This window comes from Tasmannia lanceolata, unplaced genomic scaffold, assembly GCF_043159265.1.
Source record: "Tasmannia lanceolata isolate RefF3 unplaced genomic scaffold, GAP_Taslan_0.1 ptg000013l, whole genome shotgun sequence".
Taxonomy (NCBI): Eukaryota; Viridiplantae; Streptophyta; class Magnoliopsida; order Canellales; family Winteraceae; genus Tasmannia; species Tasmannia lanceolata.
The window spans coordinates 4270924-4297169 of NW_027518690.1; the positions used below are offsets into that span (position 1 = coordinate 4270924).

Here is a 26246-nt window from a genome sequence, read left to right on the forward strand (position 1 = left end):
CACTGTGAATTTCGTTTCGTTTTCCACCGAAACTGAAATATTTCGACCGAAACGAAACGTTTCGGCCGAAATTTAAAACCATGCATAAAAGTACCCATTAGCTAGAGGTCTTGGTATAGTTTAAGCCTTGTCATTGACTAACTTCTGCCAACAGCAATGGCCAGATAACACGATCATAAGTTTACTTTAATTATGCCTTTATACGAGTGCCACTCAACGGCCAAAATAAATCAATTCATTGTTTACCAGCGTTCCAAGAAGAACCACCTTCTCCTTGACAAGCCCATTATATCAAGGCACTACGAAAATCCCAGTTGAATAACTCCAACCCATCATAATAATCATTATATTCACGGAGGTCGAATCTTTTTTAGCGGGATAGCATGATGAGGATCATCCTAGGGACAATATTCTAATTTTTAAGTATTCTTTAGGTGTCTTTTTAAGTTCCTTTACTTATAGGAGGGGTATCACAGTATTTTCCCACCAATATCACTTGGTTCTTTACGCAAGGTTTAAAATTTTCGATTTCAATTTCGGTTTAGGTCACCATGGAAACAAAAAACGTTTCGGTGAACGAAAGCATACCCTCTCTCTCTCTCTCTCTCTCTCTCTCTCTCTCTCTCTCTCTCTCTCTCTTCTCTCTCTCTCTCTCTCTCTCTCAAGGATGAGCAATCACTGACCTTAAAGTAGCCATTAGCTAGAGGTCTCAATAGTCAATATAGTCTAAGCCTTGTCATTGACTACAATGGATTGATAACACGATCATAAGTTTACTTTAAGTCTACCATTATATGACTGCCACTCTGCAGCCATAATCAATCAGTTCATTGTTTATCAGCGTTCAATGAAGAACCACCCTCTCCTTGACAAGCCCATTATGGTAAGGCACTACGAAAATCCCAGTTGAAGAACTCCCACCCATCATAGTAATCATTATATTCATGGAGATCAAATCTTTTCAAGCGGGGGAGTATGATTGTGATCATCCTACGAACCATATTTTAATTTTTAAGTATTCTTTAGGTGTCTTTTTAAGTTCATTAAGTTATAGGAGGGGTATCATGGTATTTTCCCACCAATATCACTTGATTCCTTTGTATGCAAAGCTCGTAAGAAGGGGGGTCTGGGGATCATCCTCGGAACAAAACACTTGCTGAAATGGAATGTGGTATGCAAAGCTCGTAAGAAAGGGGTTTGGGGATCGGAAAAATCAGACAAAGGAATCGGGCCCTCCTTGGCAAATGGTTATGGCGATTTAGTACGGAGAAGGACGCGCTGTGGCACAACATCATGAGAACCAAATACGGCTCTGATTGGGGTGAATGGATATGCGGATCACCCTCAGCCAGCAAGGGGTCGGGTGTGTGGAAGTCCATAAGCTCAGTCCAATCATCATTTCTACCGCACCTACGATTCAAAGCAGGTAAAGGTAATTTGATTCGTTTCTGGACTGATCTTTGGATTGGAGATCAAAAATTGCAGCATCGATTTCCGGACCTCTTCCAAATTACTTCTGAAAAAGAGGTGTGAATTGCGGATGTCTTGATTAGAGGGGAGGACAATGGGCGTGCATTCTGGGATATCAAATTCAGAAGAAATCTGAAGGATATGGAGATACGTAGCTTTTTGTCCCTCATGCAGCTTCTATCCAATCATTATCTACCTCCGAACGTTGAAGATGAATGGATTTGGAGCCCTGATTCTCAGGGTGTTTTCTCGGTGCAATCATTTTTTCCGTAAATTGAATGAGGGTACGGACCCTGACTCTACACGGGCTCGTGTTTGGTGTAATGTAGTTCCTCCACGCATCTCAGCATTTGCGTGGACTGTTGCTCATGAGTGTATCAACACAATCGACCGTCTAAAGCATCGTGGGTTCCAATATGTCAACTGGTGCATTATTTGTCGAAAGGAGGAAGAGTCACACGATCATCTATTCATTACCTGCCCTTTGGCTTTCCGAGTATGGATGGCTATCTTCCATTCTTTTGGCGTGTCGTGGGTAATGTTCAATCGCATATCATTGGTTATTTCACACTGGGGCGGTATGTTTAACGGATGCCTTGGAAATTCTATGTGGTGGAAAGAAAAAATCTTGGAGGTACATCTTGCTGGACGTAAAGTTAGCAATTATAGCTTGGGCTCGTCGATTCGGCGGAATCCCTTGCCCAGTTGGTTCTATTCTTAGACAATGGGAAACTGTGGCATCGGAGAAGAAAATTCGCACTCAAATTTTGCTGAGATGGGAGCCACCGCCAGAGGGCTGGCTCAAGTTAAACTTTGACGGTAGTTCACTCGGGAATCCCGAGAAGGCGGGCATAGGCGGAATCATTCGAAATCCTGGGGGCCATTCCATAATGACATACTCCGGTCCGGGTGGGCTCTGTGATGCCAATGAGGCCGAGGCGAAGGCTCTCTTAGCGGGACTGTGATGGTACGCAAATCATAATTTGGGCCCACTGATTATTGAAGGAGATTTGTCTAACGTAATCTGGTGGGCAAAGAATTTGGGGGTGGTCCTTGGCATCTTCATCAAATTCTCGATGAAATTCGGGATCTAGTACGGATAGTCCACCCCTCACTGCGGCACCGTAGGAGAACGGCAAATACCGTGGCGGATGTCCTGGCGAAAGATGGGGCTAATCTACCCGAAACTCGATTCGTATCTCAAGTCGATTTGGGTGTCGATTCCCCTTCATGAAATCAGTGTATCTTCTGTTTTTTATAGGGGACACCTTGTCCCCAACCGGATGTAATTTGTTCCGTTAATAATAAAAGTTACCTTTCAAAAAAATATATATCACTTGATTCTTAAAGCAAGGTTTAAAATTTTCGATTTCGGTTTCGATCACCATTGAAAAAAAAACATGTCGGTTTTGGTTGCAAATTTTGATTGAAAATAAAATCATGGAAACGTATAGAAACATATCCTATGTCACAAATGTCGTTCTCGGGAATTTCTCGGCAAGGGAAAATCTCGGAATATATTATTTTTTATTATTTTTTTCGGGTTTATATCGAGAAATAAACAGTAAAATTAAAATTACTTAAAAAATATATAAATATTAAATTTAAGAAAAATATATATAAAATAAAAATATCGTAAAATATCAGGATATTTTATGATAAAAACGAAAATATCGCTTTATTTTTAAAATCTGGGGATTAGTTCGGGATTTTGTCGTTTTATCAAAATCTCGCGATAAAAACGCTATATTTTGAAAATATCGGAGATATTTGTGACATAGGAAACATATGCAAATGATAAAAGTTTAAGATGAAACTGCAGGAAGTTCTAAGATAAGCATAAATAGACACTTCGGAATCATCCCATATGACATGCGGTGTCGCGCATGTCTAATAATTTAGTGTATGCTACATTTCAGATGTAATTCATTTAAATATTTATACAAAATACAAAAACCACATTTCACATAAATTATATAAATATAGTTACATAACACAAATTGCTATATTACATTCAAAAAAACATTAAAAAAACACAAATTGCTATAGTAAACCACTAATGCACTTACGATTTTAATTTCGTTATACAATGGTTTCGGTATAGTTTCAGTGGGGAGGGAAACAAAGACATTTCGGTCATTTCGTGTCGGTTTCGGTTAAAATTCAAAACTTTGTCTTTAAGTTGCAAGTGCCTAAAATGTGGCCTACATGCTTATTACAAAAATCTTAAGTGAAGGCATATATAAGTCATTTGTAATTAAACATTTAAGTTGGTAAGTGACCACAAGGGCCCATGTTACAACATAAGGGAGCACTTGTATTTGTGGGACTTGAAGTGGGTTAGTTTACATGATGAGTGAGAAGCCCTAGTTGTAGTAGGGGCGAGTCCATGTAATAGGAGTTTTATTTCAATGAAGAGTTAGAAGTTAAGTATGATAGGAGTCCCAATTAGACTATGAGTTGTTTTGCAACAAGGAAGGAATCCTTTTTTTAATTTTCGTATGTCATGCATAGCCTATAAATATGAAAGGCCTATTGGCCTTAAAAGCAATTAAATATGAATGAAAATTGATGTTTTCTTTTATTGATTGAGTGTGTTACTTTTTTTTGAAGTGTGATGCTTCATATTAGGTCAGTTTTATATCCCTAAATTCTTATATTTAATTATTTATTTCATCTTCTTCTCTTTTCTCCCCTCACTTTCCTCACCTCTCTCCTTACGCTTCTCCCTTTTCACATCCTTTTCGCATCTCCTTCTCTTTTCTCTCTCACGCCCCCACCCCAACCTGTTGGGTTCATAAGTCGCCCCCTGCTACCCCCATCTTTCTCCTTTCATGATATTGATCTTGATTCCTTTCTTGATCTCGATCCTCTATGTGCAGGTTGAGCATCAGGTTTACCCCGAGTCAGATTGTTGACTTCCCAAAAGTCAAATTGTTGATTTAGTGTAAACAATTAAGACCGAATGATCTGGTGAACAATGGAGATAGCAGGTTGGAATCGAAATAAGTGTTTAACAATCATCCTTGGCTTCCCCTCCACGAAGTCCAGAGTAAGACACGTTTCCTAAGCCATTTCAATATCAGCATGATTCTTCGATGCGGTTGTGTCCCTACCTCTATGAAGTAAATCAGAGTCAGAACGCATAAACATCATGCAGTCTAGTAGTGACAGAAGAAAAACATAAACAGATTGTCAAATTCAAAGGAAAGAACCCATTGGTCGATGTGCACAAAAATAACATGGACCCTTGTATGCCCCAACTATTGCCGACTACTAAGTGTGCTCTCCCGGTGACTTGCTCCTGGCAGCAAAACAGGCCAAATTGATTTCCAACATGTGGGAGACCCATCCCTTTTCTCTTTAGAGAATCCCTAATCTCAGTTATACACCTCAATTTTGACATCTCTTGTACATGATCACCATAGGGAATGGGATTGTTACCTCTCTCTTTTTCGAATGGTGGGGTAATTTATTGATAAAAAGGACAAAAAGCCCCTCAACTAAGACAGTCAAGAACTACACACAAGCAAAAACAGAAAATACAAGAAGAACTACACACAGTCAAGAACTACTCTCAAGTGGGAAGGTGATCAAACACCATCAAAGCCGCATCCTCAACCCTAGAGTGAGCCAGCTTATCTCCCTCACCATTAGCAGAGCAAAGGACATGTTGGAATGATGTAGCATGCCACTCAACAATGTCCAAGGCCTCCTCAATAACATCGGAGAATATCCATTGGAACCCTTCACCATCTTTCATCCATTGACTAGCGTTGAGAGAATCCCCCTCTACAAGGATTGTTGCCTCCACTTTGTTCAGTAGAGCCCATGTACATGTGAATAACAATTTTCTTGTATTTTCCATGGTGAAGAAATCCAGCTTTCTGAGATTTTTTGCCACCAAAGATGATTGACTGGATAACTTCACAAGAACTAAACTACACAACATACAGAGAAAAGATAGGGCTATAGTAGATCCCTTGATCAACACTACTTAAAGTTTATGGAACAGAAATAAATGATAAAAGTACAAAACACAACGCACATAGAAAAAAAAAAGACATGCAGAAATAAAACCTAAAGGTTCGAAAGAAGAATTAATAAAAACACGAAATAAAAAATCTTTTCATACTCACTCTTCCAGCATCCAGTAACTGCGTCTTTGGAAGTTTTCATTGTCTTCCCCATGGGCATAGTAGCAGTGTAACACGTCAACACTTCCAGCCTAAAATTGTATTGGGATCTCAATAATTAGTGCATCATTTCTGAACAAAAAATGCTAAAAATATACTGACAGGTATAATGCTTTAAATTAAGGGTAACGGAATGCACCCACAAAATCCATGTAAAATGGTAGAAAAAGGTTCATAAAAAATTTTCTGTTTAATATAGACTATTCATATTCCATTCCATTGCCACAAAAAAAGTTCAGGCATGTCGTCAGGAATTCAAACAGAAAAGCACCTTCTTTGTAAAACTTACTTTTAGCCTTTCATGAGCTTCTTTCACTGTCTTCCCATCTTTCTTCTTTCGCCAATTATGGCCATCCTTCCGAAAGTATCTTAACACCTTTCGATCAAAAAGAAAAAGCGAGCCACCTGACAAGGCAAACGCATTTTGATCTAAGAGACATTCGCAAATGAATTAAGTTATAGATGGAGCCAAAATTATTGAAAACATCTCGTTTCACAGGATTGATCATTTGAATGTTTCAAAGGACATAATTAATGCACATAACAATCAAAATAGTTAACTATCAAAACAAAATTTTGAGAATTCAGAACACCATTTTTCTTATTACATGATCATGACAAACTAGATTATCAAGAAAAGCCTAAAAACAAAATTAATGATATCTTGAGCATAACATGGGGTCATAATCATAGTGTTCATTCTTTGCTAAAGGAACTCGGAAGGAAAAGAAGCTCTTGATTGACTTGAAAATAGATCAAGATATTAGTGATAATGAGTCATACTAGGTGGCCTATTCGGAGGCTCGGGAGCAATACGAAATTTCTGATAGTTACGTAGAATTTCACAAATTTCAGCTGGGCGCAACCATCGAGCTTGTGCTTCCAAAAGTATCTGCTCCATATCTGTGCATCCATAATGAAATAATCAAATCAATAAAGAGGAACAAGAGAAACATATAGAATTATCGAGTTCCTCTACACAATCAAACATATTTTACAAAACATTACGTTCGAACAAAATGCAATATTTGTCTATTAGGACACTGTCTTAAAAAAAAGAGTCACATCAGGAAACTATAGAGCAATTTCAGCACCACCAAAGAAGTTTTCTTCTGTTTTTTTTTTTAAGGAAAAAGTTTTCTTATTTTTTAAAGAATAAATATAACGAAAAGAAAAACATTACAGGCAAGTGACACACGCAACCTACCCTAGCTACTGAGCTATAGCAAGCTTTAAAAATTCCGTTTCAGTATCAATTTCATCCGAAATTCGGTAAAAAAAAATCAGAAAAAACCAATCTTTTAGCCAAAAATTTTGGCTAAAATTTAAAATTCCAGGAAAATAATAATAATTAAATTTGGCCAAAATATCAACGAAATTACTGAAATTTCAGAATTTCGGCCGAAATCGTGGACCAACACCGAAATTTTAAACCACGAGGTATAGTTATGCTTCCATCGGATGGTAAATAGGCTTTGTTGCCTTTCCAACCTTTTGCCTTTACGGTGACCGTATGAAAATATATTTTGAATCGAATTTAGGGATGCTGCCTTTCCTATCCCAATGCTCAAAATGCATCATATAATATGAGCAAGTGTGTCTTTCTCTTCTAAATCACATCGCAAGCTTGTTAAATCATTTGCCTATCAAAAGAAATGAACAAATGGAAACTAAGCTACCAGACAAAAAATAAAGGCATAGTCAGGCTACAAGAAAAATCACAAATCTCATCTAAATGTGTGCAACCTGTCTACTTGAGACGAATATCCTAGGCGAATTTGCCAAACTCTGTTGGGCAGTGGCCACTGGCCTATGCCATTCTAACCCAAAGCCACCACACAATTTTCTGGTGATTGCCTAGGAAAATGCCTGATTGCCCAATCATCACCTAGACCCAGGCAATAGCCCATTAATAAAGGTGGAAACTACTACCACGTGGCCATACACAAAGATCACCTCTCTCTCTCTCTCTCTCTCTCTCTCTCTCTCTCTCTCTCTCTCTCTCTCTCTCTCTCATAGGAAAAATGATCTATAAAGTCCTGTTAAATTACCAACTTCTCCAAAAGCTTAAGCTGTTGGAGAAAGGTGTTATCTATGAAGCACAGGTACAGGTACGGGGTGCGGGTACGACACGACAAAGGTACGTGGGTACGTGATTTTCCCAAAAAAAACAGGTGCGGGTACGTGCGGGTACGCCGAATATAATAATATATTTATTATTTTATTATATATTTATAAAAATTTAAAAAAAAAATTTGAGAGCAATCAAATAACAATAACATCACCAAAATGAAAAATTCTAATATTACTCTTCATTTCATAAGTGATTAAGTTCCATATTTCATAACATGAGGCATCAATACATCATTCATTTGAAAAAAAGTCAGTCGCCAGTGGATTGACCAGTGTGTTGACCAGTGCCTAATAAGATGAATAATTTTTAGAGGTCAAATTATGAGATTTTTTATACCGGACTTTTGGGATTTAATAATGTTTGGACATGATAGATTTTATGAATTTTTAAATTTTGAAAAATACCCCACTGTTTGGAAGTTAAGAAAGTTAAAATTTTGACCCGACCATTTTTCTACGAATTTTGTACTAGAACAGGAGAGTTGACTTTTTTTCCTTTTAGATTTGGGTCTTGAAACTATTTTTAATAAATCCAAATGGAGGGTATTCCGTTATTTACATGTAAATCTTAAGTAAATGGACAACATTTACTTAAATGGTTTACATGTAAATACTAAGTACAGGAAATGAGAGAGAACAAGCAGGAAGGGTTTACAAACCAGATTAGAGAAGCAAGACGTGTCGGGTACGTGTGGGTGCGCACCCCCAATGCACCCGACACGCACCCAGTACAAGAAAAATACTTTTTATTTTTTTAATTATGGGGGTGCGTACCCGGGACGTACCCAGGGCATACCCGAACGTACCCGCACCCCATACTTGTCGGGTACGGGTACGGGAGGCCCTGGAGAGTACCCGTGCTTCCTAGGGCATTATTTATCTTTTTATACTTTAACACTCCCCCACACGTGTGGCCCACTTGGCAAACACGTGGCACATGTGATCCCACTTTGGGCCGACTATCGCATGTGGAGTTTTGCTATTCAGAAGGTTTAAACTCGAGACCTTTGGCTCTGATACCATGTTAAGATCCATGGAGTTAGCTATACCACGCAGGGCTCTCACCACCTGCAACATTCGAGGTCTCTTAGCAGCAGAATGCAGCACACATGCTGTCGCGGCCTCAATCATGAGAAACATTTCGCTTTCAATAAAGCTCTTTTCAAGACTTGGATCGGTTATGTCTGTAAAGTCTCCATTATCTAGCACCTGGCTCAGCAATGGTCTAGCCCATTCAACCACACTCTCATCACCCAAGGGTTGAGATGCATCAACGGGCTTGTGTCCAGTAATGAGCTCTAAAAGCACAACTCCAAAGGAGTAACCGTCAGACTTGTCAGTCAACTTTCCACTTAATCATACTCCGGAGCCAAATATTCAAAGGTTCCCATTACGCGGGTAGATACATGTGTGAATGAATCCAGAGATAATTTTGCCAGCCCGAAATCTGCCACCCGAGCTTCAAAGTTTTTGTCTAAAAGAATGTTTGATGACTTGATATCCCTGTGAATAATCCGAGGATGGCAATCTTCGTGAAGATATGCTATTCCATGAGTTGCACCTACAGCAACCTTAACCCGGGTTGCCCAATCCATAACCGGTCTTTCTTCCCCATGAAGATGATAAAAGAGCGTATTATTTGGGACATACTCATATACGAGCAATCTTTGACGCTCAGATATGCAGTATCTAACTAGTGAAACCAAATAGCAATGGTGTATCCATCAAGTAGAAAGTTAACTGACAAGTCTGACATTTACTCATTTAAAGTTGTGCTTTTAGAGCTCATTACTGGACGCAAGCCCGTTGATGCATCTCAACCGTTAGGTGATGAGAGTCTGGATGAATAGGCTAGACCATTGCTGAGCCAGGTGCTAGATAATGGAGACTTCACAGACATAACCGATCCAAGGCTTAAAAAAACTTTATTGAAAGTGAAATATTTCTCATGATTGAGGCATCGGCAACATGTGTGCGGCATTCTGCTGCTAAGAGACCTCGAATGTTGCAGGTGGTGAGAGCCCTGAGTGGTATAGCTAGCCCCATGGATCTTAACATGGTATCAGAGCCAAAGGTCTCGAGTTCAAACCTCTCGGATAGCAAAACTCCACATGCGATGGTTGGCCCAAAGTAGGACCACATGTGCCACGTGTTTGCCAAGTGGGCCACACGTGCGGGGAAGTGTTGAAGTATAAAAGATAAATAACACCTTTCTCCAACAGCTTAACAAGTCCCAAGGACCCATGCATGAATAATTTCCAATTAAGATATCCCTCCCCTAAAAGTAAAAGTTCATGTCATCGTTGAATGACAACATAGTTTTAACTTTTCACCGGAACTAACACGAAACAAACAAAAAAATTTCATTTTCATCCCCACCGAAACGTGTGCCGAAACTTAAACGCATACCGAACCAAAACTATTAGCGTACTAGTGGTATAACATACCAATATGTTTTACATATTACACTGTAAATTGCATGCATTATTTAAAATTTCCACTGAAACCGACATGAAACAACTGAAATGTTTTTGTTTACATCCCTACCGAAACATATACTGAAACGTATACCAAAATTTAGTGTGTTAGTATTATACTATACCGGTATATGTTAATTATATATATATATATATGTGTGTGTGTGTGTGTGTGAATTGCATGTGAAATGTGATGCATGTTAAAAAAAAAAGGGCGTCTCAGTGCACGAGGCTCCCGCCATTACGGGGTCTGGGGAGCTAGATGTACCCAGCCTTACGACTGTTTCGCAAAGAGGCTGTTTCCGTGACTTGAACCTGAACCCGTGACCACCAGGTCACAATGGAGCAACCATACCGTTGCACCAAGGCTCGCCCTCTGAAATGTGACGCATGTATTACGCATAAATATTTGTGTTACATGTGAAAAGTGGTATGTCCAATGATGTGAAACCGTTGTGTGGTTTTTTTTATTTTGTTCGAGAATAAAATCAGATTAAGATCAAATCTCCTCAGATTTGATTTGATTGGGCTATATTGAGTAGTTGGGTTAGATTAGGCTAGTGAATTAGATTAGGTTTATCTCTTTCCCTTCTTATCATGATCTCTTTCTATGTTTATCCCTATGGTTGTTTTATATAAACACACATTAGGGCTCTTTGTAAAGCATCTAAGAAATCCAAGTTTAGTGAAAATCTCATAAATTTATCATGGTATCAAAGCCAGCGGTGTAGACCTTGATCACACATTTGGTGATTTTGTTTTCGGGCGGACGGCCCTGGCCTTGCTCGCCGTCCTTGCCGTCCGCCTAGCCCAAGTAAAGCTTATGTTCTCCTATTCATCTCTTCTTATTCATCATTTTATGTTTCACCGGTTTCTTAGGCCTTTTTCTGCCCTTCCTCTTCTACCACTACTTCGGCTGCCTCATAACCATTCCTCTTCCACAAATGCCATTTTCCTTTGCACATGTGCTATTGTTTTGGTATCCTTTCTCAAACATGGGTTTTGAATCAAAAATAGCAAAGAAAGAGGGGCTTTTTGGGTGACGTGATGAGAAGATATCAAGGAGCAGTGATAAGATCTTAGTTTATTCTCCACTTACTTCTTTTTTTTTATTATTACTGTGTGAAGGTGTGATCCGTAGTTTCTAAAGTCTGCAGTCTCATTGCCTAGTCCCTTCACAACAACCAAGGTCCATACTGCCATTAATGAAATGTCTCACCCTTCCTTCTTTTGATATTTGCTCTTGGTTTCTTAAGCATAACCCTACCCAAAAAAAAAATTTGATAAAGGCAGTCCCTATATTTCAATTTCCCATACCTTCTTTGCATTGTGTGGACTCTCTCATATTTTCGGCTGCCCACCTCGTCTTATGCCAAAAAAAAAAAAAAGGTATATCCCCAATGTGATATTTGCACACCCCTTCCTCTTGTTCAAAGTGAAATCACCCCCAATATTTGATATCCGCACCATCATTTTCCTTCTATTGGAACAATATATTGTCAATGCCATTTTTTGTTCTACAATTGCTATTTGCTATCAAAAGTCGCTAGTTGTTGTTTCTCTTTATCTTCTCTTCATTTTCATTCTCTTTATCTTTGAACTTCTATTTCAATCTTTGATTTTCCATTTCAGTTGAGGTGCCTTTCTTCAAGGTGCGTGCCTAAAATAAATCGCTCTACTCAGTTGAGGGGCCTCGATTCTTTGAGGCTCGTGCCTGAGAGAGTCAACTTCCACGAGGATCGGTACTTGCCGACCCATGTGTCTGGCCCATTGAGGCCCATTCTTGGCCATCAAGACACCCTTTTGCCCATCGAGGCTTTGGTCCATTGTGACCCATTTCCAGAAGGTTCGATTTTCAAAACCGGCCTAAAGACTCGCTCATTCCGGCTAGAGTACAATTCAGTTCTTTGAGGCTCTGCGCGGTTCATCTTTCATGCAACACATTCTTCAACAACAGGCGGCAATTCATCTTTAGCAATATCAACAACAGGCGGACATCAATCGTAATAGTGTGCATCAAAAAAAATTACATTTCTTTTTGGGGATATCTATTGTAATCAAACGTATATCGATTTTCAATCCATATACGTTTGAGGGGGCATGATAGAGAATAAAATCATATTAAGATCAAATCTCCTCAGATTTGATTTGATTGGGCTATATTGAGTAGTTGGGTTAGATTAGGCTAGTGAATTAGATTAGGTTTATCACTTTCCCTTCTTATCATGATCTCTTTCTATGTTTATCCCTATGGGTGTTTTATATAAACACATATTAGGGCTCTTTGTAAAGCATCCAAGAAATCCAAGTTTAGTGAAAATCTCCTAAATTTATCAATTTTTATTTTTTGCTTATGTGATGATTTTTTAGTGTGTGTTTGTATTTCTTCTAGCAAACGATTCCGTAATATTAAATGATTTCCACTGAAATTTCCATATGAAATCAACATGTTTTCATTTTTGTCACGGTCAAGAATGTGCAGAAACCGAAACATGAAACCTTGATTGCATGTGAAATATGGTATGTAGCACATGTTACTAGGTGGTCGATGTAGTTGAGCTATTATGGGTAGTTTGTCACCTTCATTGTGTTTCTAGATATACCCCATAGAAGTTGTACCCGTCCTATGTCACCTACACCCCCCCCCCCCCCCCCCCGCACGGGAAACCTAACTCACCCATAGAAGGTATGACACTTACAAATGGACTGGTCATGCCCCTGAACCTCTGCCTATTGGTGGGTCACTAGACTCCCATTTGCCCCACCCTTTCCCACATTTTTCTCCAATTATGCTATGACATAAGGCATCTCTTTTTTCACCAAATATTCGAAACTATTTCCCATATGCTTTGTTTCTCAATTTGAGGTTGCCTATGACAAGCCCAAAAAAAGCCTCGATTACGCATGAGATGCAAACAAAACCACCTCCAATGAACCAAGCTTTGTGATATGAGAGATTGAAAAAAAAAAAAATAATGGTTCAGCTACGAATCAACACACTAGATAAGAGCAGCTTATCCCAATAGACACTCTTGTTTCCCTGACTAATTACTTCTTAGATTCAAATTTGTAATGGAATTGTGAAATTAGTCACAATAAACCATAAAATACTCAATTTCTACCCACTGTCATTGAAGTCAGCACCTTACGATTTCTACGTATTCACAAAATAGATAAAATATACAGGGGAAAAAAAAGTGCCCATTTAAACAAACTTGTTTGAATCAAAACACTCAATTTCTATCCACTGCCATTAGGCTCAGCACCTGATGATTTCTAGGTCTTCACAAAAATAGAGAAAATGTGCAGAAAAAAGAAGTACCCATTTAAACCCTAACTTGTTTGAATCAAAATACTCAATTTCTATCTACTGCCATTGTAGTTAGCGCCTGATGATTTCTAGGTATTCACAAAAAATAGAGAAAATACTCAGAAAAAAAGAAGTACCCATTTCAACCCTAACTTGTTTGAATCAAAATACTCAATTTCTATCTACTGCCATTGTAGTTAGCGCCTGATGATTTCTAGGTATTCACAAAATAGAGAAAATATGCAGAAAAAAAAAAAGAAGAACCCATTTCAAGTTTCAACCCTAACTTGTTTGAATCAAAATACTCAATTTCTGAAGTACCCGTTTAAACCCTAACTTGTTTGAGTCAAAATACTCGATTTCTATCTACTTCCATTGAAATCAGAGCCTGAAGATTTCTAAGTCTTCAGAAAAAATAGACAAAAAATGCAGAAAAAAAGTACCCATTTAAACCCTAACTTGTTTGAATCAGTTCATAAAAGACTTTGAATCCTTACCTAATTGAGCATGCAAACCGTAACGCCTGCTCTCCGCCATGAAAGAAATCTTTCAGTTCGATCTCCAGACCTCAAGCCCTAGAAAAAATCATGTCAGAAAATGAAACGAGAAACCCTAACGCGCTTCTCATCCAAAAAGTAGCTCAAGTAAATATCACTGATCGCATATTGATAGGGCGAAATCGAATTACAAAACGAGATTTTTTTACGAAGGATCGGGAAAAAAGGAGGTGAATTTGGGAAAAATCGGGGGTGAATTTGGGAAATGATAGAAAAGTGACGGACGAAATTGCGGGGAAGTTGAGAGACTGCGCCGCCTATTTGGAATTTATCCAGGAAAGGGAGAGAAATGGAATTGGGGTGGGGGGAGAAAAATACGGGGGTGATAACTCAGTGTTTATATAAGAAAGATTTTCTTTAGGGAGTGTTTTGAATATAGTACCCCTGAGAGATTGTGATATTACGGGGAAAAGCCAGTGAGTCCAGTTCAGTTGTAAAGAGTGGCAGGTAAATGTCTTCCGAGGTGATGCCCAAAACGGTCAAAATCTTGTTCTTTTCCGAGATATCATATTTTGATAATGGCGCGACTATCTGATTGGACGCTGATAGCACCCGCGTACGGAAAGGTGTCGATATCCAATCAGGGAAGGGTAAGGCTATGAGAGTAGTGCTGTTATCAAAATATTAGAGTGCGGATACTAATTGTCTTTCCTTTTTTTTTCCTTTTTTCTTTTTTTTAAATGGGAAATGATATAAAATAGTGGGCCTCACCCTCTGCATGGGTATAGACAGAGATGGTGGGGCCCTCCTGTCAAAGCATGAGGTGTGAAAATAGAGCGCCCTTCGCCCCTTCCCATAAAAATGAGGTGTAAAATGGTAGGCCCCATCCTCTAGTATGGCTGGAGATGGTGGCCCACCCGATCAAAATACGAGGTGTAAAATGGTGGGCCTATGCCATCAAAACATGAGGTAAAAATGGTTATCATGGCCCACCTCGTCAAAACATGAGATGCAAAGTGGAGAGCCCCAAGCATACTATGCATGAGTGTTAAAAAATTCCATGGAAAATAATATTTTATACAAAAAAATCCAAGGTATAATAGGTTTACTATTTGGGCGATGATAAATTCGTACCCATTAAAATGTCAAAAAGCTTTAAAGTCCGCCACATAATTCACGTTTAAAGGGTGCGAATTATCCTACAGGGGGTGCGGATTTATCATCGTCCTACAATTTTTTATTGAAAATATGAGAGATCTTTTATTTTGAAAACATTTTTGTGAAAAAAAATTCCAATAAAAATGTTCCTTAAAAAAATTCCTATAAAAAATTTCCTTGGAAAGAAGACAAATGAGGAAAAAAACAAGTTTAGAATGTATGATGGATTAGAAAGTCTGCTGATTTTTTTTTCTGTTGGTGGGTGTGGGGTCTGACATCTATTTTAGTAGGGAATTTGAAATATTTTGGTAGCATGCTTAACTCATGAGTGGAATTGAACAGAAATTACTATTATAGCACAGTTGGTAAATTACATGTGGGGACCACTTCTACAGTTATCTGAGCCATTTATTTTGTTTCACAAAAAACCTTCTGCATTGAACGATCCTGACCATTAAATTGGACGGCTAAGAAAATAGGCACAAGAATCTTGCAAATTGAAGAGCAAAGATTGTCATTTTGAATGGGATTTTTCATATTTTTTTCTATGATGGTTCAATTAGAGGCCACGTTTCAAACGAGGTTACCACATGGGCATGTTTCCCCTCTCTTTTATTTAGACCAAGTGTTGGCCGCCGTGAAAGGGATAGATAGTGAGAGAATTGAGAAGGCTACCTCAGAAGTACAGAGCATTAAAAAACCCCTTAAAAACTAGTGAAAAGAAAATACCTATTTAGAATCCGATTTTAGGAGCTTTTCATGCTCTCTTTCCACCCTTTCAAGTCTCTCCATCTCCGGCCCATCTCTCACAATTACCCCCGGGGCGCGCACACACACACAACACAAAGCTTTGCTTTTTGGTCGAAGCTAGTCTCTTTGGAAGGTTGCCACTAGCTCTCTTAGCAAGTTAACTTTTGAAAGTGGGTTGTTTTGGTGGAGGAATACATCAAACCTTATACATAAGATTTTTCCATGACATATCCTGTTGACTTTTTATGTGAAAAAAGTCTTTCTCTAATTCAAACTTACAATAGAGTGTTTTTAGTCTTTATATGTATGCTTTTGGGCTTCCCTCCAAAAAGACTAAAGTCATGAGAAAACTTTAGTCCTAGATGGGAAGTGTGAGAGGATGGTAGTGATCATATATATACTTTCACTCTCTTAACCTTGTGAATAAGCAAGAGGTCATGGGGATCCTACGCGCACGGATCGCCCACTTGGGTCCGGCGGGCTTTTGATCTTACCGCGCGGCCGGCCGTGCGCGTGGACCTAAGGCTTTTCTTTTTTATTTATTTTTCCTTTTAACGGTCAAGAATTTATTTATTTTTGTTTTAACTCTTTTTTTACCGTTTGAGATTCCTTAATCGTGGTTTAGTGACCGTTTGGAAAACGTCTCTCACGCACTAAAAGAGTGCGACGTTTCACCTTAACGTGTCGATTACCTTTCTATATAAATCGGTTTAGAGAAAACAGAAAGATATCCTTGACGGATTCTTCTTCTGCTCTTTCTTTTACTTGTTTTTCTCTTTGGTTTTCTGCTCAAGGCTTTTGGCAAATATAAGCGAGTTCTTAGGCATCCGGGCTGCATGAGTGCCCACCCCTTGAGCGAGAGTTGTTGTATCCTGGAGGCATACGCCGAGACGCCCATCTGCACTGTTGATTCGTCATAGTGGGGGCGAGATTTGCCTTAAGGACAGCGAAGATTCTTCATGCCTCAACTCGATAAGTGATCTAACGATTTCTTTTTTCCTTTACAGATTATTATTGCAGAAAATAGTATTATTGATCTCTATCTTCAAGTTGTGAGGTTAATTTGTTATAAGGTATTCTCGAATCCTAAATTACAGATTTGCACATCACTTTTCTAACAATCTTAAGGCAAATCTTCAATCTGTGATCTGTAATTTTTGGGATTTCGATTATTGGAAATCAATCATCATGGCTTCCCAAACCGAAAGACCCGAGAAATTTGACGAATCGGATTTCGGTAGATGACAGGAAAAATGCGATTCTTTCTGACTTTTCTAAACCTAGACTATATCTTGAATGATCCTAACTCATTACTTGATGAGGGAGAACCTGCTAGAACTCATCTCACTGAGAAAAGAAAAAGAGATAACTATCTGTGTAAAGGTCATATACTGAGTTGTCTCAGTAATCAATTGTTTGATGTATTTTTTAGAATTGAGTCTGCAAAAGTGTTGTGGGAAACTCTAGAAAAGAAATACCTAGTCGAAGCAGCGGGTTCTAAGAAACATCTAATTGTAAAATATTTCCGATATCAGATGGTAGATGGAAAATCCATTATGGATCAAGTGAATGAGATCCAGTTGATTGTTTCTGACATTCTTGCTAGAGGAATCAAAATAGAAGAACAGATACAAATTGGTGCAATTATTGAAAAACTACCACCTTCATGGGAGAAATTTCAAGACACATTATTGCATGACAGAAATGATTTTTCTCTTCAAGACTTGTTTGTTTATCTTAGAACTGAAGATGAAAATCGTTTCAGAAAACAGAAATCTAAAGCCTATGAGTTTTACTCTAAGGCAAATCTCACTGAATCTTCGTCTGGAAAGAAAACTTCTTCTAAACCTGCATCTGGATCAGGAAAATATCATTTCAAGAAAAATAATAAGGATTTCAAGAAAAAGAAGGATAACTGCTTTGTGTGTGGGAAAGCAGGTCACTATGCTAAAAACTGTCGGAAAAATGATAAGAAGAAAAACCCTCAAGGAAACAATGCGCCTCAGGCTAATGTGGCTGAAGATCAATATCTGTCGGCCGTAGTATCTGAAGTGAACCTGGTTAGTAACGTGAAGGACTGGTGGGTGGACACTGGTGCCACTAGACACATATGTAGTGACAGAAGTGTATTTTCTTCCTACGAGCTTGTAGGGGATGGAGAGCAGTTTTTCATGGGAAACTCGTCCTCATCTGTTGTGACGGGTAAATAAACAGTGCTGTTGAAGCTTACATCTGGAAAAGTTCTGAAGCTCTGTGATGTCCTTCATGTACCAGATATAAGAAATAATCTGGTGTCTGGGTCACTTCTGATCAAGAAAGGTTTTAAACTGATTTTTGAGGCTGATAAATTTGTAATCACTAAAAGTGATGAATTTGTGGGAAATGGTTACTCTAGTGAGGGCTTATTCAAACTGAATGTAACTGAGAACATTATGAATAAAGCTTCATCTTCTTCTGCTTATATTACTGATTCTTCCTGTTTATGGCATGGTAGACTAGGTCATGTTAACTATGCATCTTTAAAGAAAATGATGACCATAGGTTTAATTCATAAAAGTGATCAAGTAGTAGAGAAATGTGAAGTATGTGTGCAATTAAAGTACTCGAAGAAGCCTTTTCACAAAGTAGAAGAAAGAAAAACGGAACTATTAAATTTAATTCACAGTGATGTATGTGTGGACCCCGATCCGAGAGAGACGGGGGACGGGCCCCACGCTAAGTCGCAGGATCATCCACGTGAATGGAGAGCTCTACCAAGGAACTCTCGAAAAAAGTGCCTCTCACAGCATGAGTGGCGATACAAAGGTGAGATACCTCTCGATTCGGGAACTAGCCCAGATTCAAGTCGTACCTTAAACAAAGAAGAGTCGCCATCCAAGGAAGTGGGCCCAGGATCCTATACTATGCTCTGTTGCAACGGATAACCAGAGATATAAAAAGAAGGTTCGTGCCTGGTTACGAATTTGGAATGTCCGAAGAGCACCTCGTCAGCCCAAGTGCAAGCACCTGATCTCTTATGCCATTTATTATTGATTTTGAAGAGTTTTGGGCGAAAGTCATATGAAATGGGAACGAATATCTCCGAGAAGACGTCTATCTAATCATGCATGTCTCGGATATGATTAATAAGCACACACAAAATAAATGAAAGTAGTGTCACCTAAGAATAGCTAGGTTATGAGTGTCATACCTAATTGGTATCTAAGTTCTTGTGTGCAAACACATGCATGAAAGTAAGAAAACACAGCAAAACACACAACACAAATCAACTCTATACATGACTGGACAAGATGAATCATAAAACTCTAATGGAGGACTTGACTCGGACCAAGATGGCCGTCCATCCCAGCTGCTCTACGTATCCCGGCCTCGGGAAGAATCGGAGTCAACGTAGTTCGATGACCTATTCTAACTACGATGCCTAACCATCTAGAACCGCTATCCTAGACTCGATTCACTAGACTCGATTGATTTTTAAAGCTTTTTTGTACAATTGCTTAAATTCATGTTGATTGTAATTTTTAGGACTCTATATGCCCTAACTAATGCAAGTTGGTTAGCCTTAAGCTAATGCAAGTGGGCCCTACATCCTATGTGTATCTAGGCTGTGCAACCTAATAAAAATCATGGGCTGACTATATGCTTCATAGTCTAGCCATCGGTTAGACTAAATGTCTAAGCAATCGACTCGAGGCCTCCTAACTCTAGGGACACTCACACGACAGGACACATCATATCAATACAAATCAAGACAGCCTCCTAACTCTAAAACACCCAAAACAGCTAAGACAGACTCATAACTCTAGGGGAAGATCTTTTTTTAAAAGGTTTTGAAGAATTTTTGTATTTTTGGAAGATTTAAAATGTTTATTTTGAAAGGTTTGGCTGGACTTGGGATGTGGATCCCAAGCTGCACTACGTACCCTATGGGAAGGGATCAAGCCAACGTAGTTCGGAAACAGAATTTCCTAACTACTATAAGACTCAAGACTTTTGAGATTTTTGGATTTTTTAGATATTTTTCAAGTGTTTTTGAATTTTTGACACAAGAGAACAGAATCATATCATCATAAGGGTAGGATAGACTCCTGATATCCCGCAAAGGCTGGACAGCATCCTATGCTTTGGGGGGGGAAAACGACAAAATCACGTCTCTGCAAGGGTTGGACAGCATCATATACCTTGCAAGATTGAATAAAATGACTTGATGAGAGGCTGGATAGAATCCGAACCCCTATGATGATAGGACAGACTCCTATGCTAAAGGACTGACTCTCAAACTGGTGACTCTAAGAGAGGTGCTAACGAAACATGGCAAGTCTCCTAAGGATGGACTTACTAATGAGACAAAGCTTGTCTCTAAAGGATATAACTTTCTTTGCATGAGACATAGCCTGTCTCCCTGAGGGTAAGCTTTTCTACGAGACAAAGCATGTCTCTCTAAAATGGTGTGACTTTCTATGAGACAAAGCATGTCTCCTAATAGGGTAAGACATTTCTGCACGAGACATAACTTGTCTCCTCATAGGGCTTTAGATAACTCTTTTATTGCCCTTGCAATGTTAGAGGACCAATATCAAAGGATGTCTAAAAGACTAAGAAAGTCTACCTAATAAAAAGAGGAATGCTATAAGGACTGTGCTCGTCTCCTGAAAGATGAGCTTGGGATGAATTCTAATAAACAAGAAAACTCTAGAGTCATAGCACACTAGACAAATAATTTCCTAATCAATATGATTACACATAAATGTGCAATTAGGCGAAATCAATGTTAAATCAGCCTCAAGGAATTTAGAGTTGAACAGTATATAAACATCAAGTGTCACTTCAATTGCGTATGTGAGAACAATCGATAAACCATTCATATGTTAACCATAATATCACTCATAATAAGTCATTTTTTAATGATTATATATATATATATATATATATATATATATATATATATATAACCATGAGTTCCCTAAAAAAACTACACCATCTATTAAAAAAAAAAAGTCATTTACATAATCAATACTCCTGATTTATATTTGTAAACAGAGAACCATAAATCATAATTCTTAACACTAAATTTCTATGATAGAATATGTGTGCCGTACTTCCATATATAAAATCACAAAAACTTATGCCTACTTGTACATGACGAAAAATCCGAATTCCAAAGATTTAGAGGAAACATACAAAATATACAACCAGGTTCCAATGATGATAGGCCAAATCATAAACTGAGATTACTATCTACTTCATGGTTTTATTATTCGAAATTCAATCATGAGTTATGACTGACCAAAAAAAATTTAGCCAAGCATCCAATCATATTCTATTTAGCTCATTCCTAGCCCTAAATATATATATATATATATATATATATATATATATATATATATATATATATATATATATATATATATATTCAAAAACACATAACTGAAACTTCACTTTACCCTGTTTGTATTTTTAATCAATATATCAGCACTACAGTATAATTCATGGCAATACATATATTACTCCAAAATGAAATAGCCAAACCAGTTAAAGTATTATATACAACAAGCCATTACCTCCAATTCTCGATTTCTTTTGCTCAATATATCTTGAAAATAATCACAAGTTTTATGAAATCATATTCTGTGCATCCAGGTTGTAGCCCAAACAAACATAAAAAAAAATTATTTACCAATGATGACTGCTGATCATTTTTATCCTCAAAATTCCGATAAAGTACTAACTAAAGTTTGCCATAGACTGATTAAATTTATGAAATGACTAGCTTTATCTTTTAAACTCATTCGATATGAGGGTTCAATGTATGAGAGAAAAGAAAATGGGGCTTGTTAGTGTAAAGGTTTAGGACACGTACAGGGAAAATTATGAAAATGGATGCAAGGATAAGGGTTCAAGCATGATATGTGGATGTAACCCCCCCCCCCCCCTTTAATTTTATGATGTACAAGTGATATGGTAATTGGAATCAGTAAATATCATACAATACATGGCAACACTTACTAAAGTATGATCAAACAAATTCCATCTAATTAATACTCCCTTAAGCAAACATAAATTGAAACAAAAATAAATAAATAAATAAAAATTCCCCTGCATATTCACGATAAAATGTTGATATGGGCATCACCCAAACTCATCTTGTCTTGTCGCTAATCTAAATTCCAAGTACGACCAAACAATTGAAATAATATAAATAAGTTAGGGTGTGAGTAGTCCTAAAGTAGGACCAACAAAATATCACTTGGACGAACAAAATTGAAAATATAAGTAGTGTCAAACATTATTTTTATTAATCACATTAGCAAGAAAAGTTATCTGATCATTTTCAAGTAAAGACTATATTATTTGATGGTTTATTAATTACTTAATCAAAAGGAAAATATGTAGAACTACAATTCATGGCCTCCATGATAAAGGTCTGTCATGTAGTAATGCTCCTATGTATACCAATATGATTTCACCTTACAGCACTCCTTATGAAAAGTATACAGCATTCATCTCTAAAAATTTAAAGTAACATCCTGAATTCTTATATGACCATCATTTCAAATTCATCTCTATTCGTATACCTACTAAAGCACATGGTGAATAAGACAAAAAATGAACCTAAACCACACATAATCATGACTACATGATCAGCTTAAAGAGTGTGAATAGTTGATCTAAATAGAACCAACAAATACTATGGTCTTAGTCACCAAAACTAACAAACAGAATTTTACTTGAGCTGTAGTATGAAGATAACAGAACTTCTATTATACATATTACACAATCGCATAATTGAAATAGATTCCTTTTCACGAGTTATCACTATTAGAATGAGGAACCAAATAAGAATCAATGCCCCCTTTTTTTTATATCTCCTTTTCTTCACAAAAATAAAATAAAATTATGTCCTCATAATGTCAAATAGGTCCATGAAACAAAGACAAAAGTGATAAAGATGGGTCAATTATACATGCGTTTCAGCATTAGTATAATTTTTCATAGAAATTGTTACATACCTATCAAAAATAATCTTCGAAATATGATCATGTTAATTTCCAAAACAGAGGCTGAGTTAGGACAAGGCTATATAAAAAATAAAAAATTATATATATAGAACGAATTTTTAGAACTCACATAATGAAGAAAATGATGTAGACACATCCAAATCTTACATAGACAAGATAAATATATCATCATTCCTCATTCTCAAAACCATATAACTAAGGAAAACCAATATATCTCTTTCAGCTCACAATTAAAACTCTATGAAAATATACTTTTCACATAATCAAACCTCTTCCTTTACATTTCTTAGATTAATCAGAATCTATTGATTATCACGTACGTCTTTATTTTATTTTATTTTAAAAAAAAATACAAAACCTATAACCTGTTATTAAAATTCCAAATTTGTACATAACCTCTTCCATAGACTATTCTAAGAGAGAGAGAAAACAGAAAAAAGATTTCAGAACAAACCACAAGACTTTTGAAAAACATGTATTTGTAAAATCATATCATTCTGAAGAAAATCTAAGATACAGAACACAAGAAATCAACTATAATCTTCAGATTAATTAATGGATTAATTAATATATCTTATCAATGTACAATTTCCACATGCATTTACCGATACAAATTATCCAGTAAAAAAAATCATTAAACTTGTAAAAATCAGGGATTCATACATTTAGAAAAGCATCACAGGTCACATGACCGAAAAAATAATAATAATGAGAACGATGAAAGGACCTACCTCTTATTAGCTTCAATTCCTTCCTTAGGTAAATTTCTGAAGCTTCAACTGCTTTAAGTCTCTGAACTGCTTTCTTCTTTCTCTTAACTAAGTTTCTTGACTCAAATTTTAGTAAAGAATGATAGAAATTATTTTAGGCACACAATCAGTTGTGAAACCATAAGCAAAACGTAGATCTTCCAACGAGGAACAGGTGATCAAATTTTAGCATATAATGCTCAGATCTGAACTTTTTTCTGCGAATTTGAACTTTAAATGAACAAATCTGAGTTTAGATTCTACAAATTCAAACTCTGTAGAAACTAATCTATGATTTTAAAGAAAAGATGATATGGATCTAAGATTTTAGATGAGTTAGGGTTTGGAATGAAGAACAAAAGAGGAAATAGCAGATTTGCAGAGAAAATAAAAAAGACACATCATCGAAACTTGCCGAAGTATGATCAGAATCTTGCCGGAGAAGACGGACGGAGAAGAAAAGCAAAAAGGTTAGGGTTTCAAGATCGAGATCTAGTTTCTCTCACTAGGTTTCTCTCTTTCTCTCTCTAAATTGATTAAGGAAAACCCAGATTTTTTTTCTTAAGTGAGGGTTAAACACATATTTATAGGAAAAGAGGAAATTGATAACAACACCATTGTTTGATGAGCACGCGGTTTGCGCGAGAAAAATGATGAGCGCACGAACGGATCGTGTCCCATTCGGATCACGATCTGCACTGCTCAGGATAAATTCACCCCCCTTTTCTGGCTTTGCACCGCGATACTATCTCGGCTCGTTTGCTAGGCAAACGCGCTCGGATTTTGACGAAATTTTATGGGGACCTAGCCGGTACCCTGACCTACATTGGGACGAAATTTAGGATTTTAAAGCATTGATTTGATGGGGTCTTGCTCAAACAAGTGAGGTTTAGGGTACGATCAAAATGGGGTGTCTACAGTATGTGACTTAAACAATGTTTTAACTAGAGGAGGTAAAATGTATTTTATTGCATTTATAGATGATTTCTCTAGATATTGTACTGTTTATCTTATTAGAAATAAAGATGAATCTTTTGATAAATTCATTACATATAAAACTGAAGTAGAAAATCAGTTAGAAAAGAAGATCAAAATTTTAAGATCTAATAGAGGTGGTGAATACACTTCTAATGCTTTTAGTGAATTTTGTGAAAACCAAGGCATAATACATCAAGTTACTGCACCATACTCTCCACAGCAAAATTGAGTTGTTGAACGTAAAAACATAACTCTAATGAACATGGTAAATTCTATGTTAGGAAGTTCAGGATTACCTCAAAATTTATGGGGAGAGGCTCTTCTCTCTACTTATTATATTCTGAACAAGATATCTTTTAAAGATTTTGACAAAACTCCTTACGAGTTATGAAAGAATAGAAAATCACATTTTAAATACCTTAAAGTGTAGGGGTGCTTAGCTAAAGTTAGGATTCCAGATCTTAAGAGTACTAAGTTAGGTCATAAGACTGTTGATTGTGCATTCATTGGATATGCACAAAATAATAGTGCATATAGGTTCTTGATTTATAGGTCAGATCATGTTGACATGCAACCTAACACCATAATAGAATCCAGAGATGCTGAATTCTTTGAAACCTTATTCCTTATAAGACTAGTCTAAGTGAGAACACAATTGAAAGACCCTTTGAATCTATAGATAAAGACCATCTAGTGTCTGAAGAATCAGTAGAGCCTAGAAGAAGTAAAAGGGCAAGAGTAGATAAAAACTTTGGTCCAGAGTTCATTGCCTATCTTCTAGGAGGAGATCCAAAGACATATAAAGAGGCAATGTACCTTCCAGATTCTTCATTCTGGAAAGAAGCTGTCAGGAGTGAAATAGACTCCATTTTGAGTAATGGGACATGGATCTTGACAGATCTGCCTCCTGGTTGCAAATCTATTGGTTGCAAGTGGATCTTTAGGAAGAAATTAAAAACTGATGGAACTATAGATAAATATAAAGCTAGATTAGTAGCTAAAGGGTTCAAGCAAAAAGAAGGAATGGACTTCTTTGACACCTATTCACCTGTAACCAGAATAACTACAATAAGAATTTTAATTGCCATAGCTGCAATCTATAACCTGAACATCTATCAAATGGATGTCAAAACTGTATTTTTGAATGGTGAATTAGATGAGGATATCTATATGGATCAACCTGAAGGCTTTGTAATCCAAGGCCAAGAGCAAAAGGTGTGTAAACTTATAAAATCTCTATATGGTTTGAAACAAGCCCCAGAACAATGGCATGAGAAGTTTGATAGTGTGATGCTATCAAATGGATTCATAATAAATGAATCAGATAAGTGTGTATACAGCAAATTTAGTGGGGATAGTGGTGTTATTGTTTGTCTGTATGTAGATGATATGTTAATCATCGGAACAGACATTAGTGTAATTAAAGGCACTAAAATTTTTTATCAAATAATTTTGATATGAAAGATCTGGGAAAGACAGATGTGATCATGGGTATCAAAATTAATAGAA

At 37.2% G+C, this 26246-nt stretch overlaps 2 protein-coding genes and 1 pseudogene across 2 annotated transcripts in view; 1 reads left to right on the forward strand and 2 right to left on the reverse strand.

The window, feature by feature from the left end:
* Positions 1 to 14453, reverse strand: part of LOC143889556 (calmodulin-binding transcription activator 3-like) — a 36387-nt gene extending 21934 nt beyond the window's left edge. The window contains exons 1-4 of the mRNA XM_077393808.1: positions 14084 to 14453; positions 6450 to 6569; positions 5956 to 6071; positions 5610 to 5698 (exon numbers count right to left, since the gene is read on the reverse strand). Of these exons, the coding sequence (XP_077249923.1) occupies positions 5610 to 5698; positions 5956 to 6071; positions 6450 to 6569; positions 14084 to 14123 (365 nt within the window). The 5' untranslated portion in view covers positions 14124 to 14453. The remainder of the gene's footprint in view (positions 1 to 5609; positions 5699 to 5955; positions 6072 to 6449; positions 6570 to 14083) is intronic.
* On the reverse strand, positions 6597 to 9514 carry LOC143890537 (proline-rich receptor-like protein kinase PERK8; annotated as a pseudogene).
* A 3073-nt stretch (positions 14454 to 17526) lies between the features above and the next one.
* On the forward strand, positions 17527 to 26133 carry LOC143890609 (uncharacterized). Its single transcript, XM_077395317.1, has 5 exons — positions 17527 to 17793; positions 17968 to 18193; positions 18266 to 18573; positions 25371 to 25952; positions 26122 to 26133. The coding sequence occupies exons 1-5, from the start codon at positions 17527 to 17529 to the stop codon at positions 26131 to 26133; spliced, it is 1395 nt and encodes a 464-aa protein (XP_077251432.1).
* Positions 26134 to 26246: the final 113 nt, after the last annotated feature.

Excerpts from the sequence above, each read along its gene's own strand:
- LOC143890609 (XM_077395317.1), top strand. The coding sequence starts at position 17,527 with ATGGTAGATGGAAAATCCATTATGGATCAAGTGAATGAGATCCAGTTG. Across the intron at positions 18,194-18,265 it reads GTCCTCATCTGTTGTGACGG|ATATAAGAAATAATCTGGTG; the intron begins GTAAATAAACAG and ends TTCATGTACCAG. Across the intron at positions 18,574-25,370 it reads AAGTAGTAGAGAAATGTGAA|ACTAGTCTAAGTGAGAACAC; the intron begins GTATGTGTGCAA and ends ATTCCTTATAAG.